At 38.1% G+C, this 22,661-nt stretch overlaps 1 protein-coding gene across 1 annotated transcript; it reads left to right on the top strand.

Annotated features, from left to right (window-relative positions):
* The first annotated feature begins 11,577 nt into the window (after positions 1–11,577).
* Positions 11,578–19,249, top strand: LOC121384631 (matrix-remodeling-associated protein 5-like). Its single transcript, XM_041515095.1, has one exon. It carries the CDS (start codon positions 12,169–12,171, stop codon positions 13,660–13,662), a length of 1,494 nt encoding a protein of 497 aa, XP_041371029.1. The 5' UTR covers positions 11,578–12,168; the 3' UTR covers positions 13,663–19,249.
* Positions 19,250–22,661: the final 3,412 nt, after the last annotated feature.

The following is a 22,661-nucleotide window of genomic DNA, read 5'->3' on the forward strand; positions in this document are numbered from 1 at the left end:
AAATCGGAGATCATTACTGAACCTGGATAGAGTATCTTGATCTTTATCCTCATCCTGAATTAGATGATTGCAGGTTATCATTTTATTTTGTTTAACCCGGTTTGATCATGCAAATCATGTTCTAAATGTATTGCTCGAACAAGAAATACGTGTTATACGTATTGTGATAGAGGTTATTGATCCTGGTACAAAAAAAAAACACCAAAGACATTCAATATCCCAACTGATATCTCTATACAATAACAAGAACGCAATACATTTTATTGCATTTTTCAATGTAATTTGTGTCAAGATATTGTGTTTGTAGTTCAAATTTCACGTACTCTACACAGTTCTCTCTCTCTCTCTCTCTCTCTCTCTCTCTCTCTCTCTCTCTCTCTCTCTCTCTCTCTCTCTCTCTCTCTCTCTCTCTCTCTCTCTAAAGTGACAACCATATACCGGTATATACCGGTATTGGACGCAAAATAGCTGTAGTGTCGTTAAACAAACATTTCTTTCCATTCTGTCGTTTTGCTAATTTTGGCGTACTCTACACATTTACATACAAATAACTACAATTCCTCCGGGATTTTTCTGGCAAGACGTTCCACTATTTATCTCCCTTGTTGTATGGACGAACGTTCATCATTTCATTCCGAGCTTACAGTCTGGAGGAATTACCAAATGGGTTTGCAACCTTTTCTGCACAGCTATTCCCTGTAGATTCTGACTCTGTAAGGGATCCACATCGATAATTCACCGGGAATTTGAAAAATCCAAGACGGTGGCCAAATCACGAAAATGACCATAGCTTACTTATAACTTGACAGACAACAACAATTATTGCATCAGGAAGACACTGGTGCCATCACAATAATTCAGAGGTGCATTGCATAATCTTCAGAGTCAGGAATCTGTTTTCGGAGGTTGTTTAGTAACGTAGTAAAATGACATAACCATATTTTTATAGCCTTAAGCGTACGAGACAGGGGGCGGGGGCAACTGCCCCCTTGTTCTGGAGCAAAACATCAAATTCGGGAAAACTTATTGAGATATTCGGGCAAAATGCGCCAACCTGAGAACTTTTTACCATGCATTTCCATCATTCTACCCTCTAAATTAGTTGCAATCCATGTAAAAATGCGTAGTGATTCATTTGCAACCCTATATAGCTGATTATAATGCTAATACAAATAACTGTTTTTTTAGATTCGGGCATCTTCGTTTAATTCGGGCAAACAAGCCTGCCCCCTAAAAAAAATGGGAGCCCGTACGCCTATGGTTCTAGTAAATCTCATAATATAAAGCCACATTATCAATTAGAACACTGATAAAGCGGTTTGTCCGTGAATCCGGCATTGGCGAAAAATCAGTGGTAGGCTACAACGCTCGCCTGGTGCACGATCAATCTAGTATCGATCCCCGTCGGTGGGCCCATCGAGCTATTTCTCGTTCCATCCAGTGCTCCACAACTGGTGCAACAAAGGCCGCGGTGTGTATTACCTTTGCTGCTAATCAAAAAAAAGAAGCCCATGAAGTGGCGACAGCGGGTTTCCTCTCTAAATATCTGTGTGGTTCTTAACCATATGTTTGACGCCATATAACTGTAAATAAAATGTGTTAAGTTCGTCGTTAAATAAAACCGTTCCTTCCTCGAAGGAGGTAACTATAATCAACCTGAGTTCTTTGCACAATATAAGGAAACAAAAGTTGTTTCCCTTGGATTACAATGGTGTGTAAATCACAATTACTTTTGTACATGAGTAAATTTCTTATATTATGTGCAGTGTGTTCTGCAATGTTACGGTTATATGAACTTCTATAAACTTGAATAATGGTAAATGACAAAAAATTTATGAAAGACAAAACTTTAATGATTATTTTCTCAAGTTGCCGTTAAACAAACAGTGCCATTCCTTTTACTTCAGTTTTCTCTAGGTATATGGTCGTTAATCTTAAGTGTGTGTGTGTGTGTGTGTGTGTCTGTGTGTGTGTGTGTGTCTGTGTGCGTGTGTGTCTGTATGTGTGTGTGTGTGTCTGTGTGTGTGTGTGTGTGTGTGTGTGTGTGTGTGTGTGTGTGTGTGTGTGTGTGTGAGTCTGTGTGTGTGTGTGTGTGTGCATGTCTGTGTGTGCGCGTGTGTGTGTGTGTGTGTGTTGTGTGTGTGTGTCTCTGTGTGTGTCTGTGTGTGTGTGTCATGGAAAGAGTTCGACTCGTAACCCTCTATATCAAAGGCTCTAAGGACTAACCCTAACCCTATCCGTAAAACTACCCTAACCACTGAAAGGAGGGTACGGGTCGAACTCATGCCTGTATCAGTATCCACTTATATCAAAGGCTCTAAAGACTAACCGTAACCCTATCCCTAAAACTACCCTAACCACTGAAAGGAGGGTACGGGTCGAACTCATGCCTGTATCATTATCCACTTATATCAAAGGCTCTAAAGACTAACCGTAACCCTATCCCTAAAACTACCCTAACCACTGAAAGGAGGGTACGGGTCGAACTCATGCCTGTATCATTATCCACTTATATCAAAGGCTCTAAAGACTAACCGTAACCCTATCCCTAAAACTACCCTAACCACTGAAAGGAGGGTACGGGTCGAATTCATGCCGTCGTCGTTGTTGCTATTGTTGTTGGTAATGGTGTCGCTGTTGATGTCATTGTTGTTGCTTTTGTTATTACTGGTGTCGCTGTCGTCGTTGTTATTGTTGTTATTGGTGTCGTTGTTTCTGTTGTTGTTGTTGTTGTTGTTATTGTTGTTGCTGCTGCTGTTGTTGTTGCTGCTATTGGTGCTGTTATTGTTGTTGCAGTTGCTGTTGCTGGTGCTGCTGGGGTTGTTGTTGCTGTTGTTTTTCTTGTCGTTGATGGTGCTCCTGTTGTTGTCGTTGTTGCTGCTATTGCTGTTGTTGCTGTCCTTGTCGCTGCTGTTGTTGTTGATGCTGCTGCTGTTGTTGTTGTTTGATACTTTCTGATATACCAGTCATGAGACACTGGTTGGGACGGGAAAAAGAAACCTCAGTAGGTCGCCGATGACGTTCAGTCCTACGACCCGAACTCCCTAAGTGAGATTATTTGGTAAAACTGAAGCGCTGTTGATCCAGGGCTTGAACTTCACCGAGGCGCGCCAGCCCGTGTGTTTACCCACGTCGACCGTCTGATTAATGTGTTGGCTGCACGCGGCGAGTGTTCTTTGTGTTTAGGTGATAGATCGTTCGATTAATCAAGGGCCAGAGACTCTTTCTGACACCAGACGTTATCAATAACCACTGTACCCGCTGACCAAATCTCGATTTAAATTGTGCCATTGTATTCTTCGAGTGACCAGTGACCTATTTCAGACATTTAATATGCAGATTATAATTTTTCTGGAACGATTTCTAAGAATAATTGGTAGAAACATAAATATTTCTGGAATTATATTATAGCTAACATTGGTGTGAAAACCACTCCCATGTAACCATTTTACGAATATAGGCTAAATTTCAACTTAAACACATTGATACCAGTGGGTTTCGTACTTGAGACATATTATACATTTAGTACAATAGAGACATATAGGCCCGTAATAACCTGGGCCGTAGCTAGGATTTTTTGTTTGGGGGGTCAACTGAGTAGTTAATAGTCTAAAACTCCTTAAAGGCATATTGTCACAGACCACTGACCTATTTAATGGCCTAACAAAGTATTACCTGAACAAAAATAATTTGATTTGTTCCTAAATGTAATTTATTCAACCATCTTCATAACCACCATATTCCATTTATTAATGATATTTTGTAAAAAAAAAAATTGAATTATGGCAATGGTCCATAATTCAAGAACTAAAATTGCCGAGAGGGTTAGCATGGATTTCACTCCATCATGGTTCAGTTAAGGTGATGCGATAGCTAGATTTGGTTTCCAACAATTAATGTAATTTTTATTTATTATCCATTTTTAGATAAATAAGGTCCTTAAATCTGTGAGAGTATGCCTTTAAGCGGTTAAGAAGAGAATATCCTTTAAGTTTCTATAATGCTTTCCGGATTTTTTTCCTTACACCTACCCCCCCCCCCCCCCCCCCCACCCCACCCCCACCCCCGCTAGCTACGACCCTGATATCTAGGGATGGGGTCTATTGCCCCGTCTCAGTTGACTACAAAAATTTTTTAATTATTTATTCTACTACACAAGAACAAAAACAATCTTTAAAACATTTTCAAACTGACATCAAAACATTGCTTATTTTGTTCTTCGGGTGTTCTTCAGGATATTTTGTTCATGTCGATCCAGTGAATCTTGGCGCATCTTCGAAATAGCGTATGCCTTCATTTAAATAGTTGTCCTATGGCCTGATATATAATTTTATATAATAATACTTCAACACATACTTTTAAACAGCAGTACAAATTGCTCTATACCGGCCTCGGTGGTGTCGTGGTTAAGCCATCGGACATAAGGCTGGTAGGTACATGATTCGCAGCCCGGTACCGGCTTCCACCTAGAGCGAGTTTTAACGATTAAATGGGTAGGTGTAAGACCGCTACACTCTCTTCTCTCTCACTAACCACTAACAACTAACCCACTGTCCTGGACAGACAGCTCAGATAGCTGAGGTGTGTGCCCGGGACAGCGTGCCTGAACCTTAATCGGATATAAGCACGGAAATTAGTTGAAATCAAATCAAACTGCTATATACAGTGTACAAACATACCCCCAAAATATACATATAGCATGACTTTGAAAGTTGAAACTAAAAAAAATTAATATTTTATTGCGGTAAATTTGGGCCGCCGTCAAATAACAGCATGTGAGAAACTATCGTACAATGAGTATTTGACGCATCATAGGCTAGTACTTTATTTGTATTAGTGGATTGGGGGGTGGGGAGGGGTCTGTGACATAACGTTTTATATTTTGCGAATCTCTGAAATAATATTTCCCAATTAACTTTTTTTGTTTAACGACACCACTAGAGCACATTGATATATTAATAATCGGCTATTGAATGTCAAACATTTGGTAATTCTGACAGGAAAGCACGTACCATGGCCTTTGACCAGGTGTGTTGCACAGGTTGGAACGAGAAAAAAACATGTTAGTTGATTGGATCCACCGAGGTGGTTCGATCCTGCGACACAAGTACCTCAGGCGAGCACTCAACTGACTGAGCTGAATCCCGCCCCTATCCCCCAGTTTATCATTAATTAGAGACCATATACATATTGGCTTCACTGGCACTGGGGGCGGGACGTAGCCCAGTGGTAAAGCGTTCGCTTGATGCGCGGTCGGTCTAGGATCGATCCCCGCCGGTGGACCCATTGGGCTTTTTCTCGTTCCAGCTAGTGCTCCACAACTGGTGTAACAAAGGCCGTGGTATGTACTATCCTATTTTTGGGATGGTGCATATAAAAGATTCATTGCTGCTAATCGAAAAGAGTAGTACATAAAGTGGCGACAGCGGGTTTTCTCTCTCAGTATCCGTATGGTCCTTAACCATATGTCCGACGCCATATAACCGTAAATAAAATGTGTTGAGTGCGTCGTTAAATAAAACATTTCCTTCTTTTCCTTCCTTCACTGGAATGTAAAATGTAGCGAGGCGATGGTCATTATCATTCGTTCGTTCTTTCGTTCGTTCGTTCGTTCGTTCGTTCGTTCATTTTATAGCCGCTAGAAGATGCTTGCATCTGGAATGGCCAGCTATATATAAATTCTCCTTTTAACATGGAGTGAATATATAATTCTCAAAGTTCTGGTACCAGTATCCATCCCCCCACCCACCCCCACCCACCACCCCCACTCCCCCAACCGCCCCTGGTCTGGTCGGCACCTCTCCGCTTCCGACAGATTGATATGCATTTCAATTAGGGTTTATGTACCCATGTGCAACTGTCTTACACCGAGTGATAATGATAATTTATAATCCAATTAAGGTTCAAGCACGCAGCGGTGGGCACTCGACTCTTATCTATTTCATAATACACTAAAAACAACCTGGCACCTGTCAAGTGTCGCCAAGTGTAATTTAGATTTATCTTGACAGAACAGGGTGGGTGACGATTAAATCTCCGTATACTTTGCCCCCGGCGAGAAATGTCTCGTCTTGTGGTGTTGGAGTTTACTGTTAGGTAGATAACTAAACAAAAGGTAGCTAGAATTAATTTTTAAATCCGTATACCGTAATGGACTCTGGCGGGTGTCTCTATCTTTTTGTAGAGATTTTGTTTCTTTAACGACCATAAATCACAGGTGATATTGGCTTATTTTGACTCCTACTGCTCAAACGTCTTAATAGTTGTAACTTGCTGTTAATATTAATTCTTATGCAAGTGCTTGTACACAAGTTTTATTGATAATAAAGGCATCAACAAAAACACTCTCTTAGGTTAGCGTTAAAAATATATTGTATACAGAAACTCAACACTCATAAAAACAAAAACATTTCCGCCTTTTTTTCATTTTTTTTCATCATTATTGTTTTTTTGTTTTTTTTGTCTTCTATTTTTCTTCTTTTTCATTCTTTTTCATTTCATTCTTCGTCTTCTTCCAATTTTCAGTATAAACTAAAACATGATTATTAAGAATTGAACGTGAAATTTTAAAAGTTTCATGCTAGTATGAAACGCAAAACCGCTTTACAATGAATGAATGGCGTAGCGCGTTAAATGAAAATATTGGGAAAATGTAGCGGGTTCCCAAATTACCAAATGTTTAACATCAATTAGCCTAGACCCTAGTTTCAGCCCATGAAAATGCACACTAAGTTTTGTTAATCTAATAACCTGTAACGCATTTGGATACAGTTACAACTGAGTGAAACATGAGTCTGTGACTTTGAAATGATGAAATATCCTCTAAAAATAGACTAAAACTCGACTCCATAACTGTTACTTCTCAGACGCACGTGCGTTTTTAAAAATATGATAAATGCATTTTGTGATATTAAAAACACCAGGATGACCAAAAACACTTCGAATGTACGGAAATGAATAATCTAAACTATAAAATCTAAGTAAAGTATGATTTCAAAAACGGCTCTAATAGTAATAAATATGCCTTAGTGTTTAAAAACTAGGGTATGTCCTTTTAATAAACCAATTTGCTTTGGTGGTGTTGTTAACTTTCACTATTGTTGCGGTTTTTTGTTCGGGAGGGTGGGGTGGGGGTGTTTTTTTTTAAGGGTATAGCCTTTAGGGGCAGACGACATTTTGACTATTACTAAACCAAGAGGGAAGAAAATAGCAGGAAAACTCGAGCATCACCCGTCCGGTTATCGTAATCCCTTAATTCCGGATCTCAGCATTCCTATAAAAATTCAGCTCTTTGTAAAATTAGTAGCAAAGTAATTTTCAAAAGCGCCGCTAAGCCACTTCCAACAGTTACATAGCTTGTCACCGTTACACCGGAAGTGTGCTCGCGTGTCACTCCACTGATATTGTTGTCACAGTAACACATGTCACCTAGTAACAGGTTTAAATACAAGGGCACGACAAACTGTGAATTTCTCGGCCAGGTCATACCTCAAACAAGATGCGATGGCAGAGTGGGGTTTGGACAAAGATCAAATGTTTGGACAAAATATTGGAGGACGGTGCCAGAGCACGGCTGGTTTGTACAAGTGACCATGAACGCTGTCATTATTTTGGCTCGTGACCAAACAAGCCGCCCCCGTTTTCAGACTGCCTTTTATGATAACGGGTTTTTTTCCTCCTTCGAGTTCTAACTTCTCTGCCCATTGAGCTATTTCTCGTTCCAGCCAGTGCACCACGACTGGTATATCAAAGGCCGTGGTATGTACTATCCTGTAGCCCATGAAGTGGCGACAACGGGTTTTCTCTCTCAATATCTGTGTGATCCTAAACCATATGTATGACGCCATATAACCGTCAATAAAATATGTCGAGTGCGTCGTTAAATATGTTTTGTTTTGTTTAACGACACCACATATAGTCATAGAGAGGAAACTCGCTACATGTTTCCATTTGTAGCAAGGTATATTTTATATGCACCATCCCACAGACAGGATACCACATACCACGGCCTTTGATATACCAGTCGTGGTGCACAGGCTGGAACAAGAAATAGCCCATTGGGCCCACCGACGGGGGTCGATCCGAAACCGACCGCGCATCAAGCGAGCGCTTTACCATTGGGCTACGTCCCGTCCGGTCGTTAAATAAAACATTTCTTAAATAAAATATTTCTTTCTAACTTCTCTGGCCAAAGATTTGAACTTGTACTGAACATATAAAAAGGATCATTAATCGGATGTTGATTCAGATAGGACTCAAAGGGCCCGCCTCTGTCCCAACCAGTGCCCCATGAGTTGTATACCAACGGTCTTAGTATGTGCTGTTCTGTGAGTGCGAAAGTGCATATAAAAGATCCCTTGCTCTTAATGGAAAAAAAATGTACACGGTTTCCTCCGAAGACTGTGTCACAATTAACAAATGTTTGACATCCAGTAGCAAATGATTAATTAATCAATGTGCTCTAGTTGTGTCGTTAAACAAAACAGACTTTAACTTTGATTCTTTGTAGAAGGTTACGAGCCCCTTATTAAAATGTCTTAGATCCGCGCAGCAATCTGGTCTGAGGGACGGGACGTAACCCAGTGGTAAAGCGCTCGCTTCATGCGCGGTCGGTTTAGGATCGATCACCGTCGGTAGCCCCATTGGACTATTTCTCATTCCAGCCAGTGTTCTACAACTGGTGTAATAAAGGCCGTGGTATGTACTATCCTTTCTGTGGGATGGTGCATATAAAAGATCTCTTGCTGCTAATCGAAAAGAGTAGCCCATGAAGTGGCGACAGCGGGTTTCCTCTCTCAATATCTGTGTGGTCCTTAACGATATGTTTGACGCCATATAACCGTAAATTAAAAAAATGTGTTGAGTGCGTCGTAAAATAAAACATTTCCTTCCTTCAATCTGGTCTGTAGCTAATTGATAACCCCCCGCCCCCGAACCCACGCCAGAACCCACGCCCGAAAACAATTGGCCATCTGTAGAATTTGCTGGACGTTAGGTATTGTGTGTGCGCCTTAATTAAGTATCCTCTCCCCTTTATATTGAATGGGCCCCACTAACCTGGTTAAGGCTTGACAATAATGTCTTTATTGGTCGAAATGATGGTGTTGCTTTATAGTCTTATTTAAAGGTCCATCATCATATATGCAAGGCAAGAATCATTATGTAGCTACGTTTACATGCATTTATCATATCCGCCATTCTCTATAGATATTTAAAAATAAAAAAATAAATCTACTAATAATTAAATGACATTATGTAGTTTTATATATATATATATATATATATATATATATATATATATATATATATATACATATACATATACATATATGTATATACATATACATACATACATATACATATATATATATATATATATATATATATATATATATATACACACACACATACATACATACACACACACACACACACACACACACACACACACACACACATAGAGATACAGACACACATACATATTTCCGCCATACTATATTTCATAGTTTTATTTATAAATATATTTCTTACTGTTTGACTTACTGTAACGTGGTTTAGCCGCTGCAAGTCGATGACTGGTTTGTTTACTGATATTATTTGATATATAAAAGATGAAAAGAAAAGGAAAACAACAGAGAAATTAATGTTTTAAAAATCGACCAGTTCCCTTTTTATATATTTTCTTTCTCTATAAAAAAAAAAAAAAAATGTGTATGAATACGTATCACATTCATAACATTAATTAAAGTGTTACTATTCTATATCTAATTGGGGTTTTCCCAAGGCTTATGTTATGGTCATTAATTATGTTTCGTTAAAATATGTTCAGGGGCGGGTTATGCTTTAGGTAAGGGGGTTTCCGAAGCAACATGTAAATGTTTATAATTTGAAATATTTATAAATTTTACGTGGACATCAATTTAGATCTTCGTGGTGGGGTGGGTTTTTTTTAGCCGGGGGTGGTTTCCGTGCAACTGGGACACACACACACACACACACACACACACACACACACCATAATCCGCCCCTGATGTTTATACATCTGCCAGACGTGTTAATGTTACAGATATACATGTATATACATATGACTAAGCAGTCAAGAATGCGATGTGATCTGACAAATAAATTCATTATAGAGTTCGTGACAATAATATATAATTTTCTTAAGCTACAAAAGAAGCTTTTTTTATGTTACATGCATGACAGTGTATTTATTGTGAGTTGCAAGACACTTACATATTAAAAAATCAGACTTTTATGATCCTGCTAAGTGGACCAGTGTGCGATATTGTGATATAATGAATACCCCCAAACACTCGTCGAAAAAGAACCCAGCGGAACGAACCGACACCACCCAGCATACCACACAAATGCTCACAATAGCCCTCGGATGACATTTACACAATCACCAGCCATTACCTGCGTTTCAGAATAGACTGAGCACCGATCTGAACTCTTGAGATAACTTTATTAAAATATTTCTCACATAAAAGGCGTAACATTGTGCGGTTCTGTCTGTCATGTTTGGGCGTCATGATGAATGGACGAGTGTCATCGGGGGTGAAATATTTCGGTGTTGCAGGTCGTGCTAGTAGGTACTTTTTGATACAGACACGCCACCAGCGTTTCAGACCCGCTGTTTCTTTGCTTTTATGTAACTCTGCCCTGGAGGTAGCTGAGAATCTTTAAGTAAACGAAAATGAATTGATTCTATTATCGTGTTTATTCCCAACGGGGGGCTAACCGTATCTTAAATAAAGACTTCATAAGACTGGGTGGTCCGAGTTGATATGGTTTATTTCAATGACTTAGTATATTCCTTTGTAAAGAATGATGATATTGATTATGATGTGGCTGTGGTAATGTTGAAAACAACAATGACATTTATTATCTTAATGTACTGAATACCGTTCTTTGAAGCCCTCAAAGAAAAAAAAACCCCACTAAAAACTATTTAAAAAAAACAAAAACAAAAAACAAAAAACCAACAACACATATAAATTATTATCTGTTAGGTTACGAACATTGCAGATAACTTTCTCTTTCTTAATAAAAAGTAAATACTAAGACATTATTACAATTATAAAAATAAAAATTATTAAACACATGCAATTAAAAAGAACATATAAAATCATTATTATGATAATTATTTTAGATGTCAAATGATAATAAAAATAAAATTGCACAGCTTCTTATATTTAAAAAGACAAACTATTTTTTATCTAGTCCTGATGGGCATACTATTAGCTAGGCCTATTTACAAGTGATAATACATATAAACTGAATATTTTATCCAGTACTTAATATTATAATATATATAATGTTTATTTGAAAAGCTATCTTGTCTGTTGAATATGCTACGCAGCGTATCATTTTCTATAGCAGGTATTTCTGAAGTATGTACCCAATCATATCATAGCCAATCTAATTTATTTACAAATTAGAAACGTGTTATGAATTCTAAGCCCCACTCTTACCACGAACAAAGAAATCGTGTGGTTTAACAAAGCGCCGCCCTGTGCCCCTCGTCATTTGGTGCTATATGTTTGCGGTGTTCGGTTCATGCATATTTGGTTTGTTGTGGTTCAATCGAGGACACATTATGTTGCTATATACACATGTCAACGCACACAATGTTTGCTAAATACTGGCTACTCTGAGTCAGATTATTGATCGCCTTTGTGTATGTATTTTTGCTGTGCAGCCGTTGTTCACAAATTCATTTCGCGATATCATATATTATGCACCTTTTCTTCTTGTTGCTCTCTCATTTTCTTTCTTTCTGAATGTCGCTACAGGTGACAAAAAAAAAGAAGAAAAGAAGAGCCAGTGGAATTGATTTGAGGAAGAGCTGTGACGTCACCGCACAAAATAGTTAGTTTACAGCTGTTCGTCAGCAGCGGCGAGTGACGGGTGCTATTATCAGCTCGCGAGAGGGCGCTTGTGTGACGGACTGGCGTATCGGTTTTTGCTCGTCATTCAGTCAGTCTTGTGTGCACTGCTCCGTGTAGCAGACGTGGATTTTATTCGCTGGCGGGAGAAATGTAGCGTACTGGATGAAAACAAGTGGTGTTCCTAAATGGAGACCGCTTCGGATAATATGTGTGAACAACGCGCGGTAGATTCTTGTCTCACAGGATGAATTAGGATTGTGAAGGATATTCAGAAATGAAATGTGTTTTTTCCGCGAGGTGGGCGGAGGGAGGTCTGGGAATAGTGCTGTTTCTCCTCGTGTCGCTGGGCTCCCTGGGTTTGGGCGTGGCCTGCCCGCGGGCCTGCTCGTGCCCCCAGCACAGCAAGAACGTGTACTGCTCTCGGAAGAACCTGCCCGCGATACCGGCGGGGATTCCCTTCAACACCATGCAGCTGAACATGAACGAGAACAAGTTCCAGAGCCCGGTGCTCTCCAGGAGGAACCTCTCCAACTTGGAGAGTCTGGAACATCTCTACATGAGTAACTGCGGCATCGAGACCATCACCCTGGACACGTTCTCAGACCTCACCAAGCTGAAGTGGTTGGATCTGAGTGACAATGAAATTCGCTTCATCGCCGACTTCACGTTCCGCGGGCTGTCCCTGGATCACCTGTTTCTGGACAACAACCCCAAGACGGAGACCGCGGAGAAGGACTCGTCATTGCAACTTTCGGCCAGTGCGTTTTCCGGACTCACAACCATGGGCCTTTACATGCACAAGTGTCGCCTTATCAGCCTGTCTCTCGAGGTAATGTTGCCGCTGAACGGATCGCTAAGAGCGCTGTGGTTAGACGACAACATGTTCGAAACATTTTCGTCCAGGTGGTTGAATAAATTCAAGTCGCTCAGCCACTTGCGACTGGGGAAGAACCCTTTCCATTGTAATTGTGAACTAAAATGGTTTTATAATTTCTATAAAAGTCACTCATCAGTATTTTCAGGGGGCGATCCCCCGTCGTGCGCCAGCCCGGTACATACAAGAAATAAATTATTTTCTGACGTGGTAGAAGACGATTTTAGGTGTGAATTGCCAACGTTCAAAAATGTAGACATTGTTTTTGACATTGAGTGGAGTAAGTTAAACTGTAGTGCCAGTGGCGACCCTACCCCTACCCTCTACTGGGTCCGCCCTGACGGTACCACAGAGACATTTTACGCCCCGGAGAACGAAGAGGCGAAGGACAACGAGGGCATCATGTACATCACCAGCAGTCACAACTACGACAGCAGTGACCGGTACAAATGCGTCGCCAGCAACCCTGCTGGAAATGTGACTTTTTCCTTGAATGTCGTCTGGCCGCCTCGCGCGAAGCAGACGACGGAATCACTGGTGCCGACGTCTTCCGGTGTGGCCCCTGTCATACGAAGCCACGATGTGCTAGGGACGCGCGATTCGTTTGGCTGGAAGGCCAACCAGCCCGAGATGAAGATGGGTGTGATCGCGGGCCAGGGGTCGGAAAACGACTTCACCATTGTGGACATCGTGGGCGCGGTGGTGGGTACATTCCTCTTGACTTTGTTGGTCTGTGTGGTGGTGTTCCATTTTTACTACAGGAGGCGAGAGAGGTTAAGAAATGAGCAGATTGACTTCCAGAAAGACAAAAAACGGAATAACCTGTATATTATGGCAGAGGCCGACGAGAACTGTGTCAAGATGATTAATCACTCGAATGACTGTCACAGCTGAGATTAGGTCTCACCACCACAAAAATTGTTTCATATTATGTCTCATTTTCACAACTGAATTCAGGTTGCTCTGTGGTAAAAAGTACCCGCAGATACAATAGGTTCATTTCCATCGCCAAGTAACAAGTAACTCCGCTTCCACTCACGGGGATTCGAACCTGGAATCTAACGATCGAAAGTCCAGAGCTTCTACCAACAGAGCTAATGGTGAAACGACCACCGAAGACGGCCTCTGAATAAATTAAATTCTGGGATATACTGGATGAAAATCAATTCTGGGATATATTGGATGACAATCGTCCAGTGGTCTTCCAAAGGAGCTAACAGGGAAATTACTGTTGGTTAGGTCCGCTCATCTCCACCAAGAGGATTTGAACCTAGGACCTACCAGGCGAAAATCTAGTGATCTACCGACTGAGAAATTTGTACTGGTACAGCAGCTATGAGCGGTTTATACAAAGACTATGTACCATAAACGCTGAAAGACAACTGGAGCGACATACATGCATCAGACAGTGGTCTGTCGCCTGTTCAACAAACCAAGCCAACGCCAGCCAAAATAAAACGAGACGACGACGACGAAATTCGAAGGCAAATAAAAGGTACCTACTTAGTGTGGAGTCTGCTACAATAGAACTCGGTCCGCTTCGAGGATGGTGACGCAGAGCCGAGACCCGGGGTCTCCGTGGGCCGAACTAGCATAAAGACCGACGACAGTGATTTTTATTTGATGTTGAGCGTTCCAATGGGAGAGTAAATATTCCACTACTGTTTGACTGTTGCTAATTGCAAATCTTCCCTACCCTGTCGATATTTCGTACATTCTGGCTTACGCACTGTGGATACTAATGTCTTTTTAAAAAAGACGAGGACCGTGGTCTACTAGTTATCGGATCCACGTTGGTAAATGTAGGAGATAAAATATGACGTCATAGAAATAGTTCGACAAACATGTAAAATCAAAACATTAGGCTAAAGCCATGACAGACTATTTGGTACATTTCATTGTATAATATTATGTCTTATTTATTATATTATTATGTCATTCGTGGGTGGGTTCGTATATGTGTGGTAAAAAAAATAAAATAACGCAGTTGGGTGGGGAGCGGGCGGAGTTGGGGGAGTTTTCCGTTTTTACGAGAACAGGTAGTCTGTGAAACTGATAGAAAAATTCAGAAATATTTTCTTCCAAGTGATATAATGTGGGGGGTAATCCAATTCGATTCAATATAAATGAACTATTTTTTTCTTCTTCTTCATCAATAACGACAATTAATAAATAATGTATTATAAAATAGAACACACTCTTTTTTTTCTTTTTTTATTGGGGGGGGGGGGGGGGGGGGCTCAGGGGAACTAACAGATTCCTAACAGAAAATAACCTCCAAAAATAACAACATAGAAACAAAAATAAGCCTGACTGATTTTGTAACCCGGATAAACGCTTACTGACACCGACGCATGTCAAAACTCGTCAAGATGGCGGTCTGATATGTATTGTCGTCGCTGTCAGCTTTGCCTTTGTAACAGCTGACTGTCTGGGTTCGGACGTCTCGGGGGAAATCTGGTCGCGGAAACATGTCCGGCGAGGGCCAGGTGGTGTTGGTTAGTTTCAGAATGGCAGGTCTCGCGTTGACGTCTCCTATAAACAACAATTCCGCCAAACATGCTAACTCGTTTATAAGCTGTGATTCTTTGTAGTCAAGTTATCGGGTGTTAAAGGTGCATGTTTCCCTAAATTAGGAGATTTTTATTTTTAATATGACAAGTTTTCAAAAAGGGATTAATCTATTCGCTAAAGTTTGTTCTGTTTAACGATACCACTAGAGCACATTGTTTTGTTATTAATCATCGGCTATTGGATGCCAGTCGTTTGGTAATTTTGACCTGTAGTCTTCAGATGACATCTGCTACCCTCATATGCAAGTCACTTTTCACAAATGCACGCGAAAAAAATTTACCAAATACAAAATACCACTCGCTATATATTTAAGAATTATTCTTGCACCGACAAACACTGGAGCAAGAAACTTAAAGTACCATAATTGTTTGGGGCTTTTTTCATGTGTGAAGGAGGGGATGCGGGGTAGCTTTTTGTTTTGTTGGTGGCGTTTGTTTTTAGGAGAGGGTGTAATCCCACAAAAGGTAACTAGTAAAGGAACATGTACTTTAATATTTGCCATTGAAACAATGTTAAGACATTATAATTTATCCAGGCTTTATTTGCAGTTTCTGAAATAAATACGAATCTTGTTATTACAAACATTTGACTAATTCTGATAGGGTATTTTTGGAACTGTAGAGGTTAGGTGCAAAAATATAAACAGTGATTAACAAGGTCGCTAAATGTTGTTAATCGTTGTTTATATGTTTGAACCTAACCACTACAGTTTACAAAATTATCCTATCAGAATTAGTCAAATGTTTGTAATAACAGTTTCCTATCATATGGACGGTTGAGGTATGCAAGGGTGTCCTTCTAGACTTTAAACGTGTAGATATTCTTAGAATAGACAGGGCAAGTATAAATATGCTTTTGGATGCAAAGATAAAATCATGAATGTTTCTGCTATTCAGATTATACATGTCCAGAATTCTGATTAATGAGTGGGCTTTTGTCCAAGTGGGCTTTTGTCAAGTGGGCTTTTGTCCGAGTGGTGTTTTGTCCTGGATTCGTACTACTCAACTTCCGCTAGAGATGTCTAGAAAATCATATGGCGAGTAAAACTGAATTTGTTGTGTTTGATGGATGACATATTACTATGGTGGCGCATGGAACATCCAAAGTGCACTGTCTCATTGATTATATGTTGCACAAATTTAAGATGTGCACACATGTTTCATCATGACATACATTTGGTATGATATCCCTATCGAAAGTTGGGTAGTATATATGTCTGTTTTCAAGTGTCAGAAATACACAAAACCAACATCATGATTTACTGTCCTGCACACAAATTTTGTAAAAGATACCAAGAACGAAATCGAATAGATCTGTTATCAGTTTTGTCAAACATATTGTACATTTTGCTTTAAGCGATATTGGCATGACAGCTTCAAGCCCTCAAGGAAATACTAACTCGTCGAAAGACGCCAGAATAGTTCTACTTGAGACTCGCTGTCATGGTACGACTCATATTATTAACCGTGTCAAACTCGGGCGTGACAATGCTGGATGTGATCCAGGAGCGATAGCGTTTCGTATTGTACGAGTATTTCCTCATTAACCGTCAGTTCATGACAGCTTGTGTGACACTGCGAGTGATCAATAGTTACACACTGTATGCCTAAGGCCACATGTAAAAAAAATATTTAAAAATAGGTGAGCGTCCTTTTTCCGTGGTCCTTAACCGCATGCCCGCCGCCATATAACCATAATTAAAATGTGATGAATGCGTCGTTAATAAAAACATTCCTTCCTTCCTTCATCCTATTTTCTCCAAAAAATGTGGGAGAGAAGGAGGTTTGAATTTTATTTTTATTTTTTAATATTGTTAAATACAGTGGAATATACTGTCCAAGGCAAAAACATCACCACAGGAAAACTTTCTTTAAAAAAACACATTTTCATGTTGAAATGGTTTTAAGATGATGTGATATTTGAGTGAAGACGGTAATTTTAAAGGAATTTTCTTCAGTGAAGACGCTATTTTTAAAAGAATTTTCTTCAGTGCACATAGTTCTTCAAATATGACATTGATTATGGCACTGGGCCAGAATGTAAAAATTCACGGTAAACAAAACAAAAATGAGTAGGGACTTTTTTGGGGGGTGGGAGGGTGAGCTCACCAACTACTGTTATGTGGCCTAAAGACGTATACCCCACTGTCACATATCCAAGTTGACATGTACTATGATGTAGTCTGGCGTGTTAGACGTCGTGTTTATAGCATTTATCATCGTCGTGACGACGCCATTTCAAGATGGTAGTTTTAAGGGAAGGACAAATGGGAAATAACTACTGCTAGGGGATCTCACTTTAGAGGTAACAAAACTTTGCAGATATTAATTTTAGTTCGTGGGTTTTTGGGTGTTGATTTTTTTTAAGAGTTACTACGGATTTTAACTACCAAAAATGTAGAAACTTTTTCATCTTTGTATCAAACAAAGTAATTGGAGATCCATTGATTCTTGTGGGATGTGCTTTTCCAGGGTTTGTATTTGATTGGGGGGAGGGGGGGTCTCTCATCTCCTCTCTTTTTTTGTTTTTCTCTTCTTTTTTTTTTTCCCTCTTTTTTCTTTTGGTCATGCTAGGTCGATTTTTTTTTCTTCACAAAGTAGATTGATTTTGATCTAAAATGCTGAAAAATTAACTTCATCGGTGCGATATACAGTTTTCTAAATTATACAAAAATCATTTCAGCTGTTGTCTCAAATGGTTATCACATTTCTGTGTCTTTTTAAGGACCTCTACATCCCTAATACTACCTCTGGTGGTGTCAATAATATTTACCAGTCATTGACATGACGATCTTTCAAACTGATGCCGTCCATTTTGTCGGTGGTACAAATGTATCAATGCCGTGGTACTGTCAATACTGACGTCATAGTATATCACAATCCGCTCGTTACTAGGTTACATGATTTGGGATAATAATTATGTCATACTGGGTTTAGTTTTCTTTCTTTCTCCTTGACTTTTGGAGTGTTAATTATTTTGCAGTATCTGTTTATTATGTGGAAATACAAACAAAATGTGTCATTGAACAATGAGTACCAACAATAATATTTTCTGCTTATTTTTACTGAACTACATGACGCTTGCTTTTTTTCCCCCTTCTTTTTTATACAAATTATGTAAAATTGGTTAGATTTTATTTGAATAAATTCAAACAGTAAGTAATATGGTATTACTCCAACAACATTTGTTTATTTATTAAATAACATTAATTTACAAAGAAACTACAATGACCTTTTTTTTTACAAGATTGAAAAATTAGTAAACTCTTTGAACATTGGTACACTTTCATTTTGTGTATTCATATCCAGTCTTGAAATTCCAGATTAACACACATTATCGATCAAACATTCCATTATTAACATTGTGATTTTAAGTATTTTCTATTTAACTGTCTTTGTTTTCAAATATTACACATGTTCAGCAAGACCAGCCATCTTACTTTGCGGATGTTGTAATATGATTCTAATATTTGAATTGTATATCGGTTAACTGTAATAACAGTGCAACGCAAATTTTTATATTTATTTAAAACAGTTCCATACTAAACTACAAAGTATTTTGTCACAAGTGACACATTTCATTTGTATTATATCGCAAAATGTTGTCTTCTTTGTCTTATAAGGTTGTAGTATGTGCTGCCATGTCTGTGGAGAAAGTATATGTGAAAAGACTTGGTGCTTGTTATATTTGAGAAATCTTTCAAATGTTAGACCATACGCGGCACTTGCCATGCGTTAGTCATTCTTTTAACAATATGTTGTGCGTTGTATGAACAACCAACAATGGTTTATTTCATTGTCTTTTTGTCTGTTAAATGGCACAATCGAGGGATTGATTTAATCAGTATATGTAGATGTCAACATACTTTTTTTCATATGATGCTGTTAAATTAAAATGTTGATATTGGTGTTTTTTTAATATTTTGTGCTTCTTTCATTTTTAATAATCACTATTGTCTTTATTTTCAATATATTCTTCAGATTACCAGTTTTAAGTTATGAGTAATGCAAGAGTAGCGGAAATGTGGTGACTATAAACAAAATGGCAATCAGACTTGTTGATTTTGCGATGATTTATAAAAAATAGTATATCTGTGTGTAAAACTGGCAGCTATAGGTTTAAGCGGAATATTAATTGTATACAAATGTCACTGGAACATTAGGCCAGTATTTTTTTATTATTCGGTTTACGAACTCGCCAACGTAAATTTTGCTCAAATAAAAAATAAAATAAAAGTATTTTTCACTTTTATTTTTTTGCCGCCGACTTCCACAAATAGCTCTAAAGAAAAATAAGTTACCATTCTAGTCTATTGTGGCGCATTTCGTAAGGTAACAGTGAGAAAGAAAAAAATCGCCCCTACTGATACACCCCAAACAGGATTATTATTTTTTTTTGGGGGGGGGGGGGTCCCTTCCTCCTACTTTTGTGCACAAAAGTTCTTGTTCGTAAACCTAAAAATTTAAAAATACTGGCCTTAGATTCATTTAGGACTGAATGTTTTATATAAATGTTTTGGCATTTGACGAGCATATAATTTATCATACGTTTATAGTTTTTTTTAAACATATTTTCCCCCAATAAAAATTAAACTGGTTACCATTTTTTGTCAAAATGAACGTAGTAAACAAACATGTTGCATAGATTATGGCATTATACTTTTTAGTGTTCAATATAACATTTATGAGACGAGAGTAAGTGGTTTTATACTGAATGTGTGACACTAGAAATTCATGACAAAGCTTTCTTTACATCTGTCCTTTATCTTTTTCTTTTAATACTGGCGTTCAGTAATATTTTCTAGCTGTCCAGATAGCTCCCTGCATATAATTTAATTTTAACATCATCGTAATTTAGATTTTGAATTTTTGTTTCATGTTTGTATTAGAAGATAACATGGCGCAAATGATATAAATGGCATAAGTACAAATAAATACTTTAATACAACTGGCACATCTTTAAAAATCAACATCGATTCGATGTGTTTTTAAAACATATTAGGTGGGGTATGAGGGTTTGGTTGTTGTTTTGGTTTTGTTGGTGGGTTTGTTTGTTTTTTTGGAGGGGGGGGGGGGTGGGGGAGGTTCAACTAGTTATATACATCTGACAATTTACTGCAAACAGGATATTTTTTTAAGGTTGACCTGAACTTTTGTTTATAATTGATTCACTTAAGCTCTGTGCACGTTTATATTTTATTCAGTATATTCTCTTTGTTGAATGTCACATGTCACATGAATTTTGCAGCGAGTTCGGTTCTTTGTTCAGGTGTCATGGTATTCAGCTGTCAATATGGTTTAGAAACCTGTTCTCTTTCCTCTTTTACAAATGAGAAATTTGAACAGTCAGGTAAAAAAAAGAATTACGCACGGTTGTTTGCGTTACTCCATTAATGGCCTATTTGGTTTTTAGGACGATTCAAGAAATGGTCAAATAGGGTGTGAAGGCAAAATCAATGATATCTTCCACTTAAATGAACTTATAATAATTCGGCTTTATTTTCAATGTGCAATTATCTTCTTGACCCAGCATGTCATAATTGCATTAGGCAGGGTGAGGGTGAGTGTGGGGGCGGAATATGCTTGACACTCATCTAGTTATTAGTAAAATATGAATATTCTTGCAGATATTTAAATAATTTTCATATTGACAACCAGGCCAAATTAACAACACAGATTCATCCATCAACACAATTTGGGCTAATAATTTGCCTCCCACCCTTCTAATCAATGAAATAACCCCCTCTGACCCTGCATCTTCCTCCACTAAATGAAATAAATCATTTATGTCCATCCGTCAAACAATGGACATGCGGGGCCTTCCAAAGTTCAGAGAAAGTGTGCACATTACATCTGTATAACATTTGCCTAATCCATTTGTTCTTTTAAAAAGCATAAAATACGTTTCAATCAAACATCACCACCTCACTCTATATTTGAACCGCTCCTGGTCTGCATGTGAGTGATCATTTCTGGAACAACACTTAATAAGAAATAATCCCCTTCACCCTAACTCTCTCCCTCCCCTCCCTCTTCCACGCACACACGCACTTTCTTCCGTCACATGCAAACGAGCAATTGCCTTTTAGCAGTTCCAGTTGACTATTAATTTTTTATCCTAAGATCGTGGAAAGCGAAATTATTTTTTGTGCCATAAAGTGAATTTATGTTATGATGGCTAATCGCCAATGAATTCAATAGAGAAAAGCCATTAACGGCACTGAGGCCGTTTTACGATCGATTTTATCATTACGTTCTTCATTTCCCATACAACTGGGAGGTGAGACCACAGTGCTAATAATATATTACCAGTTTAATTATGACTGCCGCTGTTGGGCGTTGTCATGGGTATATAGATTTATATATAGGTCGTAATGTGAAATAATTATTTTGAAAACTCGCTCACGGAAATATTATGTATAATATAATGTACTGTTCACTTGTAAATATGTTTCCTTATTGTATTGTGTACATATGAACATTTATATTAAATTATGTCCAATTGTATGATTCGAGTTTTTGTCTTTTTAACGCAGTTGTTGTTGCTGTTGCTGCAACTATTACTGCTGATTCTGCTGCTGGTGTTATTGTTAGTGGTAGTAAATTATTAATATTATTACTAAGAAAGTAGATACTAGTATTTAAGAAATGTACTACTACTACTACTACTACTACTGCTGCTGCTGCTACTACTACTACTACTACTACTACTACTACTACTACTACTACTACTACTACTACTGCTGCTGTTGTTGCCAATAGCAGTAGTAGTAAATTATTATTATTATATTGTTATTACTAGTAGTACTACTAGTAGTAAATTATAATTATTACTAAGAAAGTATGTAAAAATGTAGTGGTTCTATTTTATGTGATTATTATTAATAAATTATTAGTAGTAGTAGTAAATTATTATGAGTAGTAGTAAATTATTATTATTATTATTGTTATTATTATTATTATTATTATTATTACTAGTAGTAAATTATAATTATTACTAAGAAAGTATGTAAAAATGTAGTGGTTCTATTTTATATGATTATTATTAATAAATTATTATTATTTGTAGTAAATTATTATTATTATTATTAGTAGTAGTAGTAGTAGTAGTAAATTAGTAGTAGTAGTAGTAAATTATTATTATTACTAAGAAAGTGTGTAAAAAATGTAGTGATTTTATTTATTATCATTATTAGTATAGTATTAGCAGTACTAGGAGTAGTAGTAGTAGTATTTGTAATAAAAATATTAATATTAATAGATAATGATCGTTACTATCTAAGAAAGTCGGTATGAAAGAATATAGTGATATTTTAACAT

The sequence above is a fragment of the Gigantopelta aegis genome, chromosome 10 (assembly GCF_016097555.1).
Source record: "Gigantopelta aegis isolate Gae_Host chromosome 10, Gae_host_genome, whole genome shotgun sequence".
Classification (NCBI taxonomy): domain Eukaryota; kingdom Metazoa; phylum Mollusca; class Gastropoda; order Neomphalida; family Peltospiridae; genus Gigantopelta; species Gigantopelta aegis.

Coding starts and splice junctions, on each gene's coding strand:
- LOC121384631 (XM_041515095.1), top strand. CDS start 12,169: ATGAAATGTGTTTTTTCCGCGAGGTGGGCGGAGGGAGGTCTGGGAATA.